At 41.6% G+C, this 22,424-nt stretch overlaps 1 protein-coding gene across 3 annotated transcripts in view; it reads left to right on the top strand.

Annotated features, from left to right (window-relative positions):
* Nucleotides 1–22,424, top strand: part of syne1b (spectrin repeat containing, nuclear envelope 1b) — a 346,051-nt gene that overhangs the window by 62,834 nt on the left and 260,793 nt on the right. For all 3 annotated transcript variants that reach the window (XM_061894156.1, XM_061894155.1, XM_061894154.1), the window contains exons 20-34: nucleotides 2,330–2,497; nucleotides 2,563–2,721; nucleotides 7,632–7,796; nucleotides 10,044–10,178; nucleotides 11,805–11,963; nucleotides 12,035–12,243; nucleotides 14,926–15,034; nucleotides 15,122–15,286; nucleotides 16,387–16,554; nucleotides 16,622–16,798; nucleotides 18,166–18,306; nucleotides 18,368–18,528; nucleotides 18,600–18,750; nucleotides 21,043–21,270; nucleotides 21,334–21,432. In XM_061894156.1, coding sequence (XP_061750140.1) covers nucleotides 2,330–2,497; nucleotides 2,563–2,721; nucleotides 7,632–7,796; nucleotides 10,044–10,178; nucleotides 11,805–11,963; nucleotides 12,035–12,243; nucleotides 14,926–15,034; nucleotides 15,122–15,286; nucleotides 16,387–16,554; nucleotides 16,622–16,798; nucleotides 18,166–18,306; nucleotides 18,368–18,528; nucleotides 18,600–18,750; nucleotides 21,043–21,270; nucleotides 21,334–21,432 — 2,394 coding nt within the window. The remainder of the gene's footprint in view (nucleotides 1–2,329; nucleotides 2,498–2,562; nucleotides 2,722–7,631; nucleotides 7,797–10,043; nucleotides 10,179–11,804; nucleotides 11,964–12,034; nucleotides 12,244–14,925; nucleotides 15,035–15,121; nucleotides 15,287–16,386; nucleotides 16,555–16,621; nucleotides 16,799–18,165; nucleotides 18,307–18,367; nucleotides 18,529–18,599; nucleotides 18,751–21,042; nucleotides 21,271–21,333; nucleotides 21,433–22,424) is intronic.

Raw genomic sequence — 22,424 nt, 5'->3', positions numbered from 1 at the left:
CGTGGGTTCCCTCCGGGTACTCCAACTTCCTCCCACTTCCAAAGACATGCACCTGGGGATAGGTTGATTGGCAACACTAAATTGGCCCTAGTGTGTGAATGTGAGTCTGAATGTTGTCTCTCTATCTGTGTTGGCCCTGCGATGAGGTGGCGACTTGTCCAGGGTGTACGCCGCCTTCCGCCCGATTGTAGCTGAGAAAGGCACCAGCGCCCCCCACCACCCCAAAGGGAATAAGCGGTAGAAAATGAATGGATGGATGGAACAAGAACAACTACAAACTGAACTGTCCGCTGTATGTTCTGCCCTAACATATGGGGACAGGGGGAGGGGCCGTGTGTGTGTGTGTGTGTGTGTGTGTGTGTGTGTGTGTGTGCGTGTGCGTGTGCGCGCGCGCGCTCCTGGAAGACACGAGAGGCGGTCTTCTTCTCCGCTGTACTATGAGTCCTCCAGAAAAGTCGGTTCTTATCACGATGAAAAACTTACGGTCGTACGAAGCCAGCTTCTTCACTCGCCTCAGTATGAATGGATGACTCACAGACACACGGTTGGCACACAAAGGTGTACTTAACACGATCTAAAAGTGCGTAAACCGTAACGTTCACAAATAGGTTGGTAAATCGAGGTTCCATTGTACAAACCCCGTTTCCATATGAGTTGGGAAATCATGTTAGATGTAAATATAAACGGAATACAATGATTTGCAAATCATTTTCAACCCATATTCAGTTGAATATGCTATAAAGACAAGATATTTGATGTTCAAAATGATAAACTTTATTTTTTTTTGCAAATAATAATTAACTTAGAATTTCATGGCTGCAACACGTGCCAAAGTAGTTGGGAAAGGGCATGTTCACCACTGTGTTACATCACCTTTTCTTTTAACAACACTCAATAAACGTTTGGGAACTGAGGAAACTAATTGTTGAAGCTTTGAAAGTGGAATTCTTTCCCATTCTTGTTTTATGTAGAGCTTCAGTCGTTCAACAGCCCGGAATCTCCGCTGTCGTATTTTACTCTTCGAAATGCGCCACAGGCGGGCCAGGAAAAGTACCCGCACTCTTTTTTTACGAAGCCACGCTGTTGTAACACTTGTCTTGCTGAAATAAACAGGGGCGTCCATGACAACGTTGCTTGGTTGACAAAATATGTTGCTCCAAAACCTGTATGGACCTTTCAGCATTAATGGTGCCTTCACAGATGTGTAAGTTACCCATGCCTTGGCCACTAATACACCCCCATACCATCACACATGCTGACTTTTGAACTTTGCGCCTAAAACAATCCGAATGGTTATTTTCCTCTTTGTTCTGGAGGACACCACATCCTCGGTTTCCAAATATAATTTGAAATGTTGACTTCTCAGACCACAGAACACTTTTCCACTTTGCATCAGTCCATCTTAGATGATCTCGGGCCCAGCCGTTTCAGGATATTGTTGATAAATGGGTTTGGCTTTGCGTAGTAGAGTCTTAACTTGCACTTACAGATATAGCGACCAACTGTAGTTACTGACAGTGGTTTTACGAAGTGTTCCTGAGCCCATGTGGTGATATCCTTTACACATTGATGTCGGTTTTTGATGCAGTAGTGCCTGAGGGATCAAAGGTCCGTAATATCATCGCTTACGTGCAGTGATTTCTCCAGATTCTCTAAACTTTTTGATGATTTTACGGACCGTAGATGGTAAAATCCCTAAATCCCTTGCAATAGCTCGTTGAGAAATGTTGTTCTAAAACTGTTCGACAATCTGCTTACAAAGTGGTGACCTTCACCCCATCCTTGTTTGTGAATTACTTAACGTTTCATGGAAGCTGCTTTTATACCCGATCATGGCACCCACCTGTTCCCAATTAGCCTGCACACCTGTGGGATGTTCCAAATAAGTGTTTGATGAGCATTTCTCAACTTTATCAGTATTAATTGCCACTTTTCCCAACTTCTTTGTCACGTGTTGCTGGCATCAAATTCTAAAGTGGATGATTATTTGCACAAAAAAAAAAGTTTATCAGTTTGAACATCAAATATGTTGTCTTTGTAGCATATTCAACTGAATATGGGTTGAAAATGATTTGCAAATCATTGTATTCCATTTATATTTACATCTAACACAATTTCCCAACTCTTATGAAAACGGGGTTTGTACAGTATAAGCTAGTTTGCCAAGTCCAATGACTTTACACCGGCCTGCAAGTTCAGCTTAAAACTTGGGTGTAAAAAAGACAAGACTGCTGTCATATAGAGGATCTTCGACTAGTATTTTTGTTAAGAACACCCCTCCTTTAGAAGATGTTTGTCTGAATAATAACAAACATTCCTACCCCTTTAGGTACGAGAGCGATGTCTGCCACTGCTGAAAGAGTCTCAGTCCCTCTTGGCACCGCTTGAAGAAATGGAGAAGAACATCACAGGCTTCTACCAGTCTCTGGAGAAGGCCAGCTACGTGACCAGCAGCACCGACCCAGAAGGACCCGTGGACATCAAACAGAAGTGCCAGGTGAGCGACACCAATGACGCGGCGAAGTCACCAAGAAGCTGACACCTCGCCCGATGTCGCTGCAGGAGCTGGCGGCCGCCACGCAAAGCTGCAAGAAGTGTCTCCTTGTCATTGAGAGGAATCACCAGAGCATCCTGAAGCTGATGGATGCCAGTAAAAAGCTGCAGCACATGGACATGAGTCTCCTGCAGAAAAGAGTGGCGGACCTACAAACCTCCTCACAGGTGAACATCTCAGCTTCTTCGAAATGCATTCCTTTATACCACACTTTGTACGACAGGCGTCACTCTCAAACTCCTTTTAATGGTCCTCGCCACATCATTTTATTGTGCCCCGCCACATTATTTAATCGTGGCCTGCCACATTATTTCATTGAGGACCGCCACATAATTTTAACATGGCTTGCTCCATAATTTTATGTGGCATGCAACATCATTTTAATATTGCCCGCCACATCATTTAATGTGGTCGGACATATAATTTTATTGTGCCCCGCCACATCTTTTAATTGTGGCCCGTCATGTCATTTTATTGTGGACCCCCACTAATTTTAAAGTGGCCTGTTCCATAATTTTATCGTGGCATGCAACATCATTTTAATATTGTCCACCACATCATTCTAACGTAACACGCTAAATAATTTCATGTGATCGGCCATATCATTTTATTGTGCCCCGCCACGTTAATTAATTGTGGCCTGCCACATTATTTCATTGAGGACCGCCACATAATTTTAACATGGCTTGCTCCATAATTTTATGTGGCATGCAACATAATTTTAATATTGCCCACCACATCATTTAATGTGGTCGGCCATATAATTTTACTGTGCCCCGCCACATCATTTAATCGTGACCCGTCATGTCATTTTATTGTGGACCACCACTAATTTTAAAGTGCCCTGTTCCATAATTTTACTGTGGCATGCAACATCATTTTAATATTGTCCGCCACATCATTCTAACGTAACACGATAAATAATTTCATGCGGTCGGCCATCTCATTTTATTGTGCCCCGCCACGTTATTTAATCGTGGCCCGCCACATAATTTTACCATGGCTTGCTCAATAATTTTATGTAGCATGCAACATAATTTTAGTATTGCCCGCCACATCATTCAACGTGGTCGGCCAAATAATTTTATTGTGCCCCGCCACATCATTTAATCATAGCTCATTTTATTGTTGACCACCTCTAATTTTAAAGTGGCCTGTTCCATAATTTTATTGTGGCATGCAACATCATTTTAATATTGTCCGCCACATCATTCTAACGTAACACGCTAAATAATTTCATGTGGTCTGCCATATAATTTTACTGTGCCCCGCCACATCATTTCATTGGGGACCGCCACATAATTTTACTGTGGCTTGTTCCATAATTTTAAGGTGCATGCAACATCATTTTGATATTGCCCACCACATAATTCAATGTGGTCGGCCATATAATTTTATTGTGCCCCGCCACATCATTTAATTGTGGCCCGTCATGTCATTTTATTGTGGACCACCACTAATTTTAAAGTGGCCTGTTCCATAATTTTACTGTGGCATGCAACATCGTTTTAATATTGTCCGCCACATCATTCTAACGTAACACGCTAAATAATTTCATGTGGTCGGCCATCTAATTTTATTGTGCCCCGCCACATTGTTTAATCGTGGCCTGCCACATTATTTCATTGGGGACCGCCACATAATTTTAATATGGCTTGCTCCGTAATTTTATGTGGCATGTAACATAATTTTAATATTGCCCGCCACATCATTCAACATAGTCGGCCGTATAATTTTATTGTGCCCCACTGCATCATTTAATTGTGGCTCATTTTATTGTGGACCACCACTAATTTTAAAGTGGCCTGTTCCATAATTTTACTATGGCATGCAACATCATTTCAATATTGTCCGCCACATCATTCTAACGTTACACGCTAAATAATTTCATGTGGTCGGCCATCTCATTTTATTGTGCCCCGCCACATTATTTAATCGTGGCCTGCCACATAATTTCATTGGGGACCGCCATGTAATTTTACCGTGGCTTGCTCAATAATTTTATGTGGCATGCAACATAATTTTAATATTGCCCGCCAAATCATTTAACGTGGTCGGCCATATAATTTTATTGTGCCCCCCCACATCATTTAATCGTGATCCGTCATGTCATTTTACTGTGGACCCCCACTAATTTTAAATTGGCCTGTTCCATAATTTTATCGTGGCATGCAACATCATTTTAATATTGTCCACCACATCATTCTAACGTAACACGCTAAATAATTTCATGTGATCGGCCATATCATTTTATTGTGCCCCGCCACATTAATTAATCGTGGCCTGCCACATTATTTCATTGAGGACCGCCACATAATTTTAAAATGGCTTGCTCCATAATTTTATGTGGCATGCAACATAATTTTAACATTGCCCACCACATCATTTAATGTGGTCGGCCATATAATTTTACTGTGCCCCCCCACATCATTTAATCGTGGCCCGTCATGTCATTTTATTGTGGACCACCACTAATTTTAAAGTGCCCTGTTCCATAATTTTATTGTGGTATGCAACATCATTTTAATATTGTCCGCCACATCATTCTAACGTAACACGATAAATAATTTCATGCGGTCGGCCATCTCATTTTATTGTGCCCCGCCACATTATTTAATCGTGGCCCGCCACATAATTTTACTGTGGCTTGCTCAATAATTTTATGTAGCATGCAACATAATTTTAATATTGCCCGCCACATCATTCAACGTGGTCGGCCATATAATTTTATTGTGCCCCACTACATCATTTAATCGTGGCTCATTTTATTGTGGACCACCACTAATTTTAAAGTGGCCTGTTCCATAATTTTATCGTGGCATGCAACATCATTTTAATATTGTCCACCACTTCATTCTAACGTAACACGCTAAATAATGTCATGTGATCGGCCATCTCATTTTATTGTGCCCCGCCACATTAATTAATCGTGGCCTGCCACGTTATTTCATTGGGGACCGCCACATAATTTTAACATGGCTTGCTCCATAATTTTATGTAGCATGCAACATAATTTTAATATTGCCCGCCACATCATTCAACATAGTCGGCCGTATAATTTTATTGTGCCCCACTGCATCATTTAATTGTGGCTCATTTTAATGTGGACCACCACTAATTTTAAATTGGCCTGTTCCATAATTTTATCGTGGCATGCAACATAATTTTAATATTGTCCGCCACATCATTCTATCGTAACCCGATAAATAATTTCATGTGGTCGGCCATCTCATTTTATTGTGCCCCGCCACATTATTTAATTGTGGCCCGCCACATAATTTTACTGTGGCTTGCTCAATAATTTTATGTAGCATGCAACATAACTTTAATATTGCCCGCCACATCATTCAATGTGGTCGGCCATATAATTTTATTGTGCCCCACTACATCATTTAATCGTGGCTCATTTTATTGTGGACCACCTCTAATTTTAAAGTGGCCTGTTCCATAATTTTATCGTGGCATGCAACATCATTTTAATATTGTCCGCCACATCATTCTAACGTAACACGCTAAATAATTTCATGTGGTCGGCCATCTCATTTTATTGTGCCCTGCCACGTTATTTAATTCTGGCCTGCCACATTATTTCATTGGGGACCGCCACATAATTTTAAAATGGCTTGCTCCATAATTTTACGTAGCATGCAACATAATTTTAATATTGCCCGCCACATCATTCAATGTGGTCGGCCGTATAATTTTATTGTGCCCCCCCACATCATTTAATCGTGGCCCGTCATGTCATTTTATTGTGGACCACCACATAATTTCAATGTGGCCTGTCCAATAATTTTACTGTGGCATGCAACATCATTTTAATATTGCCCGCCACATAATTTTAACGTTGCACGCCAATAATTTCATGTGGTCCGACTACTGCATTTAAAAATGGCCCGCCATTTTATTTTAAAGTGACCCTGCGCGTCATTTCAAGATAGCCTGTCATGTCATTTTATTTGGTCCTCCATGTCAATTATGTGGCCAGTCAAAAAAATGTATGTGGCGCACCACATAATTTTATTGTGGATCACCACGTAATCTTATTGTGGCCTGTTCCATAATTTTACTGTGGCCTGTTCTATAATTTTACCGTTGCATGCAGCATCATTTTAATATTGCCCGCCACATCATTCTCATGTGGCACGCCAAATAATTTCATGTTTTCAGCCATATATTTTTATTGTGGCCCGCCATGTTACTGAATTGTGGACCACCACACAATTTAAACGGCCTGTTCCATAGTTTTAATTTAGCATGCAACATCATTTAATATATCCGCCACATGATTTTAAATCATTTCACGTGGTCCGCCACGTAATTTTATTGTGGCCCGCCGCATCATTTAAACATGTTATTTTATGTGGTTGGCCACATCATTTCAAGATAGCCTGTCATGTCATTTTATGTGGTCCTCCATGTCAATTGTGTGCCAGCCAAAAAAATTACATGGACCACCACATAAATTCACCGTGGCATGCAATACCATTTTAATATTGGCCGCTACATCATTCTATTGTGGCACACTAAATAATTTCATGTGGCCCTACATGTCATTTAAACATGGCCTGTCATATTCTTTTATATGGCCCTCCACGTCATTTCAAGATAGCCCGTCATGTCATTTAATGTGGTCCTCCATGTCAATTATGTGGTGAACCACATCTTTTTACGTGGTCCGCCACATAATTTTAATTGGCCCGTCAGGCGATTCATGTGGCCTGCGAAAGACTGTAAATAAAAAATAACTTTGCGGCTGATTAGATTTGGACAGAAAAATGTTGCATATGTTCTACACTTTATTGTGGTCTGATTTCCCAGGCGTGTAATTTTTTGGTTATCAAAAATACACACTTAAAATCACCTTGACTTACTATTTCAAAGCTACTTATTCATCAATCTGTGAAAAATACATTAATGATAAACAGTTGCCTTTACAAGTTGTGTGACAACTTACTACTGTACATTTGTTTTGATAAATACTCATTGTTACATAATTGCGACGTGACCCTCAATTAAAATAAAAATGAGTTTGAATCCCAGTCTCACACTGTATGTAACCTGTGTGCGCGTCAAGGGCATGTTTAAGGAAGCCACGGAGTGGAGGAGGCGCGTGGAGGCAAACAGCAGCCTCATGAAGAGGTTTGACGAGTCGCGCACGGAGCTGGAAAATGTTCTCAGCTTGGCAGAAGACTGTCTGACAGAACAAGGCCACCCGGAGGAGCTGCTGAAAAAACACACGGTGAGGAAACACATGCAACTATGCTTTAAAAAGGCATCTTGTTAGCAAGTCCTGGTTATAAATACCCCTCTAAAAATAGATCCATGTACATTTGATGGGACTCATACGCATTTCTTCAATTAAGGAGACAAATTGTGTTAGATATAAATATAAACGGAATACAATGATTTGCAAATCCTTTTCAACCTATATTTAGTTCAATATGCTACAAAGACAAGATTTTTGATGTTCAAACTGATAAACATTTCTCTTTTTTTTTTTGCAAATAATCATTAACTTTAGAATTTAATGCCAGCAAAACGTGACAAAGAAGTTGGGAAAGGTGGGAATAAATACTGATAAAGTTGAGTAATGCTCATCAAACACTTATTTGGAACGTTCCACATGTGTGCAGGCTGATTGGGAACAGGTGGGTGCCATGATTGGGTATAAAAACAGTTTCCTAAAAAATGCTCAGTCTTTCACAAGAAAGGATGGGGCGAGGTACAAATAGTCAAACAGTTTAAGAACAACGTTTCTCAAAGTGCAATTGCAAGAAATTTAGGGATTTCAACATCTACGGTCCATAATATCATCAAAAGGTTCAGAGAATCTGGAAAAATCACTCCACATAAGCGGCATGGCCGGAAACCAACATTGAATGACCGTGACCTTCGATCCCTCAGACAGCACTGTATCAAAAAGCGACATCAATCTCTAAAGGATATCACCACATGGGCTCAGGAACACTTCAGAAAACCACTGTCACTAAATACAGTTGGTCGCTACATCTGTAAGTGCAAGTTAAAGCTCTACTATGCAAAGCGAAAGCCATTTATCAACAACATCCAGAAACGCCACCGGCTTCTCTGGGCCCAAGATCATCTAAGATGGACTGATGCAAAGTGGAAAAGTGTTCTGTGGTCTGACGAGTCCACATTTCAAATTGGAAATATTCGACATCGTGTCATCCGGACCAAAGGGGATGCGAACAATCCAGACTGTTATCGACGCAAAGTTTAAAAGCCAGCATCTGTGATGGTATGGGGGTGCATTAGTGCCCAAGGCATGGGTAACTTACACATCTGTGAAGGCACCATTAATACTGAAAGGTATGCTGCCATCTAAGCGCCGTCTTTTTCATGGACGCCCCTGCTTATTTCAGCAAGACAATGCCAAGCCACATTCAGCACGTGTTACGACAGCGTGGCTTTGTAAAAAAAGAGTGCGGGTACTTTCCTGGCCCGCCTGCAGTCCAGACCTGTCTCCCATCGAAAATGCGTGGGGGCATTATGAAGCGTAAAACACGACAGCGGAGACCCCTGGACTGGGGTGGGGGTAAGGGGGTCTTCTTTTTATTTATTTATTTATTCATTTATTTTTCTTTGTCATGAAAAAGGGAGGTTTAATGGGTTGGTGCACTAATTGTAAGAGTATCCTGTGTTTTTTATGTCGATTTAATAAAAAATAAAAATAAGAGGACATCACGAGTGTGTGAATGTGTGTGTGAATGGGCGAATGTGGAAATACTGACAAAGCGCTTTGGGCTCCTTTAAAAGGGGGTAAAAAGACGCTATACAAGTACAACCCATTTACCATAGAGATTGATGTCGGTTTTTGATACAGTGCCGTCTGAGGGATCGAAGGTCACGGTCATTCAATGTTGGTTTCCAGCCATGCCGCTTACGTGGAGTGATTTCTCCAGATTCTCTGAACCTTTTGATGATATTATGGAGCGTAGATGTTGAAATCCCTAAATTTCTTGCAATTGCACTTTGAGAAACGTTGTTCTTAAACTGTTTGACTATTTGCTCACGCAGTTGTGGACAAAGGGGTGTACCTCGCCCCATCCTTTCTTGTGAAAGACTGAGCTTTTTTTTGGGAAGCTGTTTTTACACCCAATCATGGCACCCACCTGTTCCTAATTTGCCTGCACACCTGTGGGATGTTCCAAAATAAGAGCATGCCTGAACTTTATCAGTATGTATTGCCACCTTTCCAAACTTCTTTGTCACGTGTTGCTGGCATCAAATTCTAAAGTGAATGATTATTTGCAACATCAAAAAAAATGTTTATCAGTTTGAACATCAAATATGTTGTCTTTGTATCATTTTCAACTGAATATGGGTTGAAAATGATTTGCAAATCTTTGTATTCCGTTTATATTTACATCTAACACAATTTCCCAACTCATATGGAAACGGGGTTTGTATTTAAACATGCTGCCAGATGGAGCCTGTAAACAGACATATTGTACTTTTGTTGCAGGAGTTCTTCGCTCAGATGGACCAGCGGGTCTTGAACACATTCCTCAAGGCTTGTGACGAGCTCACTGACATTTTGCCCAACCAGGAGCAACAGTCGCTGCAGGAAACTGTCCGGAAGCTGCACAAACGCTGGAAGGTCGGTATCGTTAAAGCACAAATTTTGCCTATCATTCACTATCCCAATTTAAGAAAAGAACAAATTTGTCCTTTTTTTATGCATTCTAAGTCATAAATAAATGCTCGCCAAAGTCAGCTGACAATGGAAGCGCTCTAAAACATCCAAAAACCTCAATTAAATGTTTTTTGTACATGCTGTAAATATATATGTGATGTACTAACATTCATAATAATAACTATAATTTTTTCCATATTTTATTCATTTTAAGCATTCACATTTCCCTTCAACAACATCAACAACACTATTAAATATGGCAGACTTGATGGGAGACAACAAAGACTACTTTTGGATCAATGATGATCCAGAAACGTATAACTTGGACCTGAAAATAAGGAGGATGAACTAACAGTTTTAAAAATATATTGCTACTTTTACATATATTTGTTTCTCCCAAGATAGAAAGAAATAATACATTTAGTTAAAAAGTTACATTACTTTGTTGATACTTGTTATTTCCAGGCTTCTGAGGGCCAAATAAAATTAAGTTGTGGGCCTTGAGTTTGCATACTTGCCAACCCTCCCGGATTTTCCGTGAGCCTCACGAAATTCAGCGCCTCTCCTGAAAACCTTCTGGGACAAATTTTCTAACGAAAATCTCCCGAAATTCAGGCGGAGCTTGAGGCCACGCCCCCTCCAGCTCCATGCGGACCTGAGTGAGGACAGCCTGTTTTCACGTCCGCTTTCCCACAATATAAACAGCGTGTCTACCCATTGACGTTATATCTGTAGAATGATCGAGGGCGAGTTCTTGGTTTCTTATATGGGTTTATTGTTAGGCAGTTTCATTAACGTCTTCCAAGCGCGGTAACAACACACAACAACAGCAGTCAGATTTTCGTCTACCGTAAAGCATTTCGTCCGCCGTAGACAGCAATGTTGTGACACTCTTAAACAGGACAATACTGTCATGTACATGCATATGGTTGGAAAAATAGTGACAGAGAATAGAACAAGGATGGAAAATTCAACCCTTAACTCAACAATGAGTAGATGAGTGTTATGTGTGTGTATATGTGTAAATAAATGAACACTGAATTTCAAGTATTTCTTTTATTTATATATATATATATATATATATATATAAAATCAAATATATATATATATATATATAGCTAGAATTCACTGAAAGTCAAGTATTATATATATATATATATATATATATATATATATATATATATATATATATATAAAAATATATACATATATATATATATATAAATATATATATATGTATATGAAATACTTGACTTGGTGAATTCTAGCTGTAAATAAACTCCTCCCCTCTTAACTACGCCTCCCACCTCCCACCTCCCCCTCCCGAAATCAGAGGTCTCAAGGTTGGCCACTATGTGAGTTTGACACCTGTGGTTTAGAGGGTTTTATGGGCGGAATTGTGTACTTCCGTTAGCTGCATTTTTAACCACCTTGTACTTGCTGTGTTTACGAATTAAAATACATAAAATGAAAAGATATGTGTCCTTGTGCTACATATGGATTGTGAATGATAGGCAAAAAAAAGGAAAAATTGCAGTTCACCTTTAAGAAATCTAACTTCCCCTCCTCACGATTTCTTGTGTTTCCCAGGACGTTCAGACAGACGCTCCATTCCACGACCTCCGCCTTAAAGCGGAGGCGGAGAGGAGCAAGCTGGTGCTGCTGCTGCAAGAATGTCAGGCGGAGATAGCCCGGGAGAACCGCCACCTGGCCAGTGTGGGCAGCGAGAGGCTGGTCAAGGAGCACCGGGTGAGCGACGGCTCTTTGCAAAATGTCTGTCGCCGTTTTAAAGCGGTCCATAAGTACTTGTCTGATTTCAGGTCTTCTTCAAGGAGAAGGGCCTTCAGTCCCTCTGCGAGAAGAGGCTAGAACTGATGGAGGAATTCTGTCAGAAGCTCCCTGAGGATGACTCTGCCCACCAGACCCTGGACAAATCCAGGAAGGAGTACCTGGAGGTCAGCGAGGAAATCGAGAACACTCATCAGAAGCTATTGCAGCACCCAGACAAATGGAAGGACTACAGTGCAAGGTAAGATCATCTACAAACCCCAAAAGCCGTGAAGTTGCCACCTTGTGTAAATGGTAAATAAAAAGAGAATACAATGATTTGCAAATCCTTTTCAACTTATATTCAATTGAATAGACTGCAAAGACAAGATATTTCATTTTCACACTGAGAAACTTCATTTTGTTTTGCAAATACTCATTAACTTAGAATTTAAAGGCCTACTGAAACCCACTACTACCAACCACGCAGTCGGATAGTTTATATATCAATGATGAAATATTAACATTGCAACACATGCCGATAAATTTTCTGCGAAGTATCCGGTTGAAAACGTCGCGGAATGATGACGCGTGCGCGTGACGTCACCGGTTGTAGCGGACATCTTCTTCTAGTCCAATCCAAGCTATAAGTAGTCTGCTTCAACCACATAATTACGCAGTATTCTGGACATCTGTGTTGCTGAATCTTTTGCAATTTGTTCAATTAATAATGGAGAAGTCAAAGAAGAAAGATGTAGGTGGGAAGCGGTGTATTGCAGCTGCCTTTAGCAACACAAACACAGCCGGTGTTTCCTTGTTTACATTCCCGAAGGTGAAGCTTTACTATGGAACGGAGCGGTCAAGCGGACATGGTTCCCGACCACATGTCAACCGCCAGGTTTCGGTGAGAAAATTGTGCTAATAAGTTGGCTCTTACCGTACACATGAGCGGAGGTTGCGTCCTCCTGCAGCTACGGACTATTACCTCCTCCCACCGGAGTAACTGGCGGTCACCACACCCGTGGCCACACCCCTCCGACTTTCAGGTACCATATAATCTCACTAAAACACTAGTAACACAATAAGCAGATAAGGGATTTTCCAGAATAATTCTAGTAAATGTGTCTAATAACATCTGAATCGCTCCCACTGCCCTCGCCTTTTTTTTTTTCTAGTCCTGCACTCTCACTATCCTCATCCACGAATCTTTCACCCTCGCTCAAATTAATGGGGAAATCGTTGTTTTGTCGGTCCGAATCGCTCTCGCTGCTGGTGGCCATGATTGTAAACAATGTGAGGGTTTGAGGAGCTACACAACCCGTGACGTCACGCGCACATTGTCTGCTACTTCCGGTACAGGCAAGGCTTTTATATTAGCGACCAAAAGCTGCAAACTTTATCGTCTATGTTCTCTACTAAATTATTTCAGTAAAAATATGGCAATATCGCGAAATGATCAAGTATGACACATAGAATGGACCTGCTATCCCCGTTTGAATAAGAAAATCTCATTTCAGTAGGCCTTTAAAGGCAGCAACACATTGTAAAGAAGTTGTCACAGGGGCATTTTTACCAGTGTGTTACATGGCCTTTCCTTTTAACAACACTCAGTAAAGGTTTGGGAACTGAGGAGACACATTTTTGAAGTGGAATTCTTTCCCATTCTTGCTTGATACACAGCTTAAGTTTTTCAACAGTCCGGAGTCTCCGATCTGCTATTTTAGGCTTCATAATGCGCCACACATTTTCAATGGGAGACAGGTCGGGACTACAGGCAGGCCGGTCTAGTACCTGCACTCTTTTACTATGAAGCCACGCTGTTGTAACACATGGCATGGCATTTTCTTGCTGAAATAAGCAGGGGCGTCCATGAAACAGACCTTACTTGGATGGCAACATTTGTTGCTCCAAAAGCTGTATGTACCTTTCAGCATTAATGGCGTCTTCACAGATGTGTAAGTTACTCATGCCTTGGGCACTAATACACCCCCATACCATCACACATGCTGTCCTTTTAACTTTGCGCCTAGAAGAGTCTGGATAGTTCCTTTTCTCTTTGGTCCAGAGGACACAACGTCCACAGTGTCCAAAAACAATTTGAAATGTGGACTCGTCAGACCACAGAACCCTTTTCCACTTTGCATCAGTCCACCTTAGATGAGCTCGGGCCCAGCGAAGCGTTTTCTTGGGTGTTGTTGATAAATGGCTTTGACTTTGCATAGTAGTTTTAACTTGCACTTACAGATGTAGCAACTAACTATAGTTACTGACATTGGTTTTCTGAAGTGTTCCTGAGCCCCTGTGGTGATATCCTTACACACTGAATTTACTTTTTGATGCAGTGCCACCTGAGGGAACGAAGGTCATGGGCATTCAATGTTGGTTTTCGGCATTGCCGCTTACATGCAGTGAATTCTCCAGATTCTCTGAACCTTTTGATGATATTACGGAGAGTAGATGGTGAAATCCTTAAATTCCTTGCAATAGCTTGTTGAGAAATGTTGTTCTTAAACAATTTGCTCAGGGATTTGTTGACAAATTGGTGACCCTCGCCCCGTCCTTGTTTGTGAATGAGTGAGCATTTCATGGAAGCTGCTTTTATAGCCAATTAGCCTGTTCGCCTGTGGTATGTTCCAAATAAGTCTTAGATGAGCATCCCTCAACTTTCTCAGTCTTTTTGACACTTGTGCCAGCTTCTTTGTAACATGTTGCAGGCATCAAATTCCAAATCAGCTAATATTTGCAAAAAATAACAACGTTTTCCAGTTCGAACGTTAAGTATCTTGTCTTTGCAGTCTATTCAATTGAATATAAGTTGAAAAGGATTTGCAAATCATTGTATTCTCTTTTTATTTACCATTTACACAACGTGACAACTTTACTGGTTGTAAGTTTTGTAAAACAAATAAAAAATACAGAAAACAACATTTGTGGTGTGACATAGATATGCCGATCTGTCCTGCTGGCTGATATCTAAAGAAAGTCAACTTCGCCTGCTGAGAAACCGAGCCAGCGACCCCAGAAAGTACAGCCAGGTGAAGACCACCATCACGGTACGTCACGCCAACCTCAAATCCACCGATCCACTGCCGTCGGCTTCATGAATTTGTACACATGGTGGTGCCCCGTGACCCCTGCAGGAGCTCAGGAACGAGGCCGAGCTGCAGGAGGGCAACCTTGGCTGGCTGAAAGCCCGCATGGCGGTTCTGATGGAGATCTGTGCCGACAGCGACGCCCAGAGGCAGGGAGGCGCCCTGAGAAAACTTTCCACTGATCTCAAAGGTCTTCTGTTGTCGCTTATAGAGGTAAGCCACCTTTTTTTTTTTTTTTTTCAAGTCACTGTATTTCTTTGAATTGCCGCCGGGGCGCTAATTAATTTAAAATCTCTTCTCACTCCTGCACTTACCAAAGGCATGCGGTAAAGGCAGGCATGCGCTAATTATTCTAAAACCTCTTCTCACTCCGGCACTTACCAAAGGCATGCAGTAAATTTCGGCCTGCACTTAGAAATTTGAGTGTGATGTAAGAATACCATCATGAAAAGCACATTTAATAAAAAAAAAACATTATTATGGTCTTACCTTTACTTATAAATGAAGTCCATGCGCAGCTCCTTCTGACAAAAGCATCGATATTTTGTTTATAGAAGTCTTCCTTCTCTTTCTTCCGTTTTAAAATTCTCTCTGTCTCGATGGAGATCTTCCTTTATTACCTCCTGCTTCGATTGAAAGTCCAGTTTAGAAAACTGTTTTATTTTAGATATGTAATCCTCCATGTTAAAAGTGCAAGCAAGAGGAAAAAATAAACGATCGGTGCTCACTCTTGCTGCTTGTTGTCACTTCTTCTGCAGCCGAGTAGTCGCAAGAAGGATCACTAGCGCCCTCTACCACCAGGAGGCGGGAGTCATTTAATGACTCATATTTGACACACGCAGCTATGGTATATTAATAAAACATAGCTGCTTACTATTCTTTTTAGCATATTCGATAGCTTGGACCTTAAATCCTACTGAATAGCTCTTAATTTTCTTCCCTTTATGCGATTTCAAATGATTGAAATCAGCCTCCTCCATTTTGAAAATGATGACAGGTGAAGTGTCACTCATGACGTGACGAGTTTGACCCGGCGAAAATTCTAGGCATATGCTAACTATTTGGCGAAACGAGTTTGACCCAGCGGAAATTCTAGACATGCGCTAATAAAAGTAATATTTTGCGAAACGAGTTTGACCCGGCGTTAATCCTGAGCCGGCGGTAATGTTAAGCATGCGCTGATTATTTTGCAAAACGAGTTTGACCCGGCAGTATTTCTAGCCAGGCTCATACTATATACCCGGCTGCAATTCAAGGAAATACGGTACCTTGACTTCCTCACCAATGTGTCCAACGCCCTCCATGTCACGCAGGCTGAGAAGATGGTCCTGGCTGTAGGCGACTGTGTACAATTCAGAGAGGAAGTGCAGACCACTTTGGACGACCTTCTCAGCGCCCAAAAAGACGCTCAGACTGAGGTCTCCAGAATTCTGGATTGTCCCACCGTGAGAGAAGCCCAACAGCTCCTGCTGGCGCACCAGGTACAGTGCGACCCCAAAAAGGGAGAGAGTTTTCTTGTTCAACGGGTGGACCTTTGCTTCTCCTCAGCAACTTCTGAAGAGGCTGAAGCTGAAGCGGAAGGATGTTCAGCAGCTGATCAGCAGGGGGCAGCAGTTGCAGGCGGAGGAGGGTCTGGGAGAGACGCTGCAGCAGGACCTGCACAGTCTGGAGAACACGCTCAGTAAAATGGAGCAAAATATGGATTCGCAGGAGCAGAGCCTTGAGGTGGGTTGCCGAGCCGTAGTACAAGATGGTAGGAGGAGGATTTGAGCTGCGTACACATGAGGAGAAGTTAAAGACAGAAAATGGAATACAGCAATTAGGGCTTTCAAAATTAACGAGTTAACTCGAGATGTCCAATAACTTTTTAAAACGCCGCTGTGTACAGAGACCTAGGGAGAAGTACAGAGCGCCAATAAACCTTAAAGGCACTGCCTTTGCGTGCCGGCCCAATCACAAAATATCTACGGCTTTTCACACACACACAAGTGAATGCTAGTCACACTTGGTCAACAGGCATACAGGTCCACTGAGGGTGGCCATATAAACAACTTTAACACTGTTACAAATATGCGCCCCACTGTGAACCTACACCAAACAAGAATGACAAACACATTTTCAGGAGAACATCCGGACCGTAACACAACATAAACACAACAGAACAAATACCCACAACCCCTTGCAGCACTAACTCTTCCGGGACGCTACGATATACACCCCCCGCTCCCACCTAACCCCGCCCACCTCAACCTCCTCATGCTCTCTCAGGGAGAGCATGTCCCAAATTCCAAGCTGCTGTTTTGAGGCATGTTAAAAAAAAAATAATGCACTTTGTGACTTCAATAATAAATATGGCAGTGCCATGTTGGCATTTTTTTCCCATAACTTCAGTTGATTTATTTTGGAAAACCTTGTTACATTGTTTAATGCATCCATATATATATATATATGTATATATGTAGGTGTGGGAAAAAATCACAAGACTACTTCATCTCTACAGAACTGTTTCATGAGGGGTTCCCTCAATCTCCTGATGATTGAGGGAACCCCTCATGAAACAGTTCTGTAGAGATGAAGTAGTCTTGTGATTTTTTCCCACACCTACATATTGCGCTCTACCACGGTATTGAGCACTACTCTCTGGATAATCCAATCAAGACATATATATATATATATATATATATATATATATATATATATATAAATGTAATAATCAAATGTATTGACAGTTTTTCGTAATATATCACGGGGCAAATCCTCCTACATTAATATTCATATATTATTCACTGTTCCAAGCGGCCCTCTGAAGGCAGCCATAACTGTGATGTGGCCCTCAATGAAACCAAGTTTGACACCTTTGCTTTAAGCTACAAGCTAAAGCTAGCTAGTAAGACTGCATGGTCCATTGGTTGGATCTTACAGGTTTAACTATGCATTCACTACACCAACTAGTGGTGGGGAGACTCGTAAACCCAATTTTTGCTCTTAAAACTATCCATCCCTTCCTAATGCACAACAATCAGCAGAGCGAAAACTTGTATCCCCGGGGTGTTACTGCACTTGCATCATCCGCTGATTGTTCTGGTCCTCAGGTCACACTGGCGGCCTGGCAGGAGTTCGACAGCCAGCAGGAGGCCGTGCGGCAGTTTGTCAGCAAGGCCCGCTCAACCATGGAGAGAGACGTGAACTTCAGCAGTCCTGAGAGCCTGGCAGTGGAACTGGACCAAGCCAGAGTGAGTCGAACTCGTCCGCCTCCTCGGTTTTCACTCGGTCAACCGATATTTGCGTGAGCAGGTGCTGCTGAAGCAGTGTGAAGCCGAGGCGTCGCATATGAACACGCTGCTGAAGAGAGCCACGGAGATCCAGCTGGGACCCAAGAACAAGACTGTGCTGCTCCAGCAGGCGCGTTCTCTCAGCGAGCAAGTGGACCAAGTTGAGACCGGCCTCAAACGGGAGTATGTTGACAACAACACCGAATCATGTGTTTGTTTCCTATTTTTTTATGATATGTCATCTTGCACTTTAGTGTCAAAACTGTGGAGGAGATGAAGATTAAGTGGGATGGATTCGGAGCTGACTTTGAAGCATTTTCCTCATGGATATCTGACAAGGAGAAGCAACTGGACTCCTTGAAGAGCTCCAGTTTGGCGCTTGAGGGACAGATCAAAACTGTGAAGGTATTCTAACCCTGAGGCATTTTGTCCTTGACAATATCTCCACTTGTTATTCAGCTCAACTTCAATTCCAGCTCCTTCCCTCTGGTCCTTGTTCCTCTTTGTAGGACTAAACTAGGGGTGTGAAACTCATTTTAGCTCAGGGGCCACATGGAGGAAAATCTATTACCAAGTAAGTCATAATGGTAAAATCATGGCATGATAACTTAAAAAGAAAGAAAACACCAGGTTGTTTTCTTTGGCAAAAAATGTGTATGTTTGAAGGGGAGCATATTCAGTAAAAGGCATCCAATAAATAAATAAAAGCAGCAAATAAATACATATATTTTAAAAATGTGTCTAGACATTCTATAAAAGGCACAGAGGCCAGTGTTTCCATACGATTGGTACCTAGCAGAACTACACCTGGGATTGGTTATATGGTTACCGTATTTTTCGGATTATACGTCGCACCGGCCGAAAATGCATAATAAAGAAGGAAAAAAACATATATACGTCGCATTTTAGGGGAAATTTATTTGATAAAACCCAACACCAAGAATAGACACTTGAAAGGCAATTTAAAATAAATAAAAAATTGTGAACAGGCTGAATAAGTGTACGTTATATGAGGCATAAATAACCAACTGAGAAGGTGCCTGGTATGTTAACGTAACATATTATGGTAAGAGTCATTCAAATAACTATAACATATAGAACATGCTATACCTTTACCAAACAATCTGTCACTCCTAATCGATAAATCCCATGAAATCTTCTTCCTCGATGTTGCTTCTAAACAACTCTGCCAAATCCAAAGGTATGCGCCGCTTCCTCTTGTCGTTTTCTGCTGCATATTTCACTACGTCCAGCTTGTAATCTGCAGTACATGATTTCCTTTTCGGTGCCATTTTTGTTCAGCCCTTCTCAGTTTTTATACATTTCCGCCAACGGTGGCAATAGCATATAGCATATAGCAGTTAGCATTCCATGACCCACAATGCACTTTTGCAATGACCCTCCCCTGCCGAATTCTTACTGGTTGACGTGTGTGTGATAATTGCTGACATTTTCGTCGTCTCTTCCGCGAATGAGATAAATAATATGATTTGATATTGTGTAATCTGCAGTACGGTATTTTTCGTAGTAAAAGTTGCTCCGGAGCATAAGTCGCACCTGCCGAAAATGCATAATAGAGAAGGAAAAAAAACATATATAAGTCGCACTGGAGTATAAGTCACATTTTGGGGAAATGTATTTGATAAAACCAGACACCAAGAATAGATATTTGAAAGGCAATTTAAAATAAATAAAGAATAGTGAACAACAGGCTGAATAAGTGTACGTTATATGAGGCATAAATAACCAACTGAAAAGGTGCCTGGTATGTTAACATAACATATTATGGTAAGAGTCATTCAAATAACTATAACATATAGAACATGCTATACCTTTACCAAACAATCTGTCACTCCTAATCGATAAATCCCATGAAATCTTCTTCCTCAATGTCGCTTCTAAACAACTCTGCCAACTCCAAAGGTATGCGCCGCTTCCTCTTTTCCTTTTCTGCTGCATATTTCACTACATCCAGATTGTAATCTGCAGTACATGATTTCCTTTTCGCTGCCACTTTTGTTCAGCCCTTCTCAGTTTTTATTAGTTACCGCCAATGATAAAATGATCCATTTTATTAGCTACGGCAATAGCATATAGCAGTTAGCATTCCATTACCCACAATGCACTTCGGCCATGACCCTACCCCGCCGAATTCTTATTGGTTGACGTGTGTGTGACAATTGCTGACATTTTTTTCGTCTCTACCGCGAATGACAAAAATAATATTTGATATTTTACGGTAATGTGTTAATAATTTCACACATAGGTCGCTCCGGAGTATAAGTCGCACCCCCGGCCAAACTATGAAAAAAACTGTGACTTATAGTCCAAAAAATACGGTAATAATATCATTCTCAGACCCCTGCAGTCTACATATTCATTTAAATTAAATTAATCAGTGTAATCTAAAAATTTGTTTTTGTACAGCGTATTTAAAACAGAAAAGACAATAATACACATGTTTAATATTGACACATTTATATTCATACTGTATATTAATCACTGTTAAAAGCGGCCCTCTGAGGGCAACCATACCTGCCATGTGGCCCTCAATGAAAAGGAGTTTGACACGCCTGTTCTGTGGATTTTTAAAATGTGTTTATGTTCATTCTGTCTTGATTTTGAATTACAAATGTCTGCGAAATTTACCTCCGGGTACCATGAAAAAAAAAAAACCTTGATCTTGACCTTGTTAAGGCTGTGGAGGCGGAGCTCCAAGAGCGCGCTCAAGTTCTCTCCGGACTGGAGGCGGACTCCCACCGCGTGGCCCAGTTTGTCTCGTCAGGAGAGGCGGCCCGCATCAAGGCCCGCCTCACCCAGATCGGTCGCTACTGGGACGAGCTGCGGGAGAGCGTGCAGCAGCTTGACGGACAGCTGCAGGAAAGCTCCTCCCACCAGACGAAGTTCTCTCAGAGCCTACAGGAGGTGCAGTGAAATGCTTGTGATGATATGTGGGAATATTTAAGACTCATTCCTATGTTTTTGTAGGTGCAAAAATCGCTGTGTGAGCTATGCTCCAAGCTGGACCATCCGATCAAAACGTGTGCTTCCTCATCAGATACTTACACAGAACTTCAAAACCACACGGTATTTGATTTTTTTTTTCTTCAGATAACATTGACGGTTAAGAACTGCTTAACACCAAAGTCTGACACCTTTGGCTAGGGCAGTTCTTCCAAATAGTGGGGTGGTACCCTCTTTAGTGGGCGCAGTGTGATGCCCCCGATTATCAGAATCAGAAGTATTTTATCAATCCCCGAGGGAAAATTTAGATTTTCAGCACAAAGTGAAGTGAAGTGAATTATATTTATATAGCGTTTTTCTCTAGTGACTCAAAGCGCTTTTACATAGTGAAACCCAATCTCTAAGTTACATTTAAACCAGTGTGGGTGGCACTGGGAGCAGGTGGGTAAAGTGTCTTGCCCAAGGACACAGCGGCAGTGACTAGGATGACGGAAGCGGGAATCGAACCTGCAACCCTCAAGTTGCTGGCACGGCCACTCTACCAACCGAGCTATGCCGCCCCATTCAAGATCAGACAAACATTACAGGGAGACAGAAAACGGATCGCTGATGGGTCTGCCAACTTCCGGTGCCCCTTACAAAAAAAGATAAATAAATAAAAAACAAAAGGTGAGAAAAGAGGGGGGAGGGGGGGGCAGACTGATGCCAAGGAAAAAAAACTCATAGTCATAGCACACTTAAACAAGTTACATAGAATCAACAAAACTTGCAATAGACGGGAGGGAGTGTTGAGCTATGGAGGCAGGCTGCTGCTGTACAAGCACTAGTCAGCCGTCCATCGCCCCTAAGGGGAATCAAGCTTTTGACATGCTTTACCTTGCTTCAAAAAGCTGTGCACTGCAAAATGTTCCCATTCAATGTGTTTTCTTTATTTTCATAACTATTTACATTGTAGATTGTCACATCAAAACTATGAATGAACACATGTGGAGTTATGTACTCCACCAAAAAAGGTGAAATAACTGAAAAAATGTTTTATATACTAGTTTCTTCAAAATAGCCACCTATTGCTCTGATTACTGCTTTGCACACTCTTGGCATTCTCTCCATGAGCT

The sequence above is a fragment of the Nerophis ophidion genome, linkage group LG03 (assembly GCF_033978795.1).
Source record: "Nerophis ophidion isolate RoL-2023_Sa linkage group LG03, RoL_Noph_v1.0, whole genome shotgun sequence".
Lineage (NCBI taxonomy): Eukaryota > Metazoa > Chordata > Actinopteri > Syngnathiformes > Syngnathidae > Nerophis > Nerophis ophidion.
This window is presented reverse-complemented; position numbering and strand designations above follow the sequence as displayed.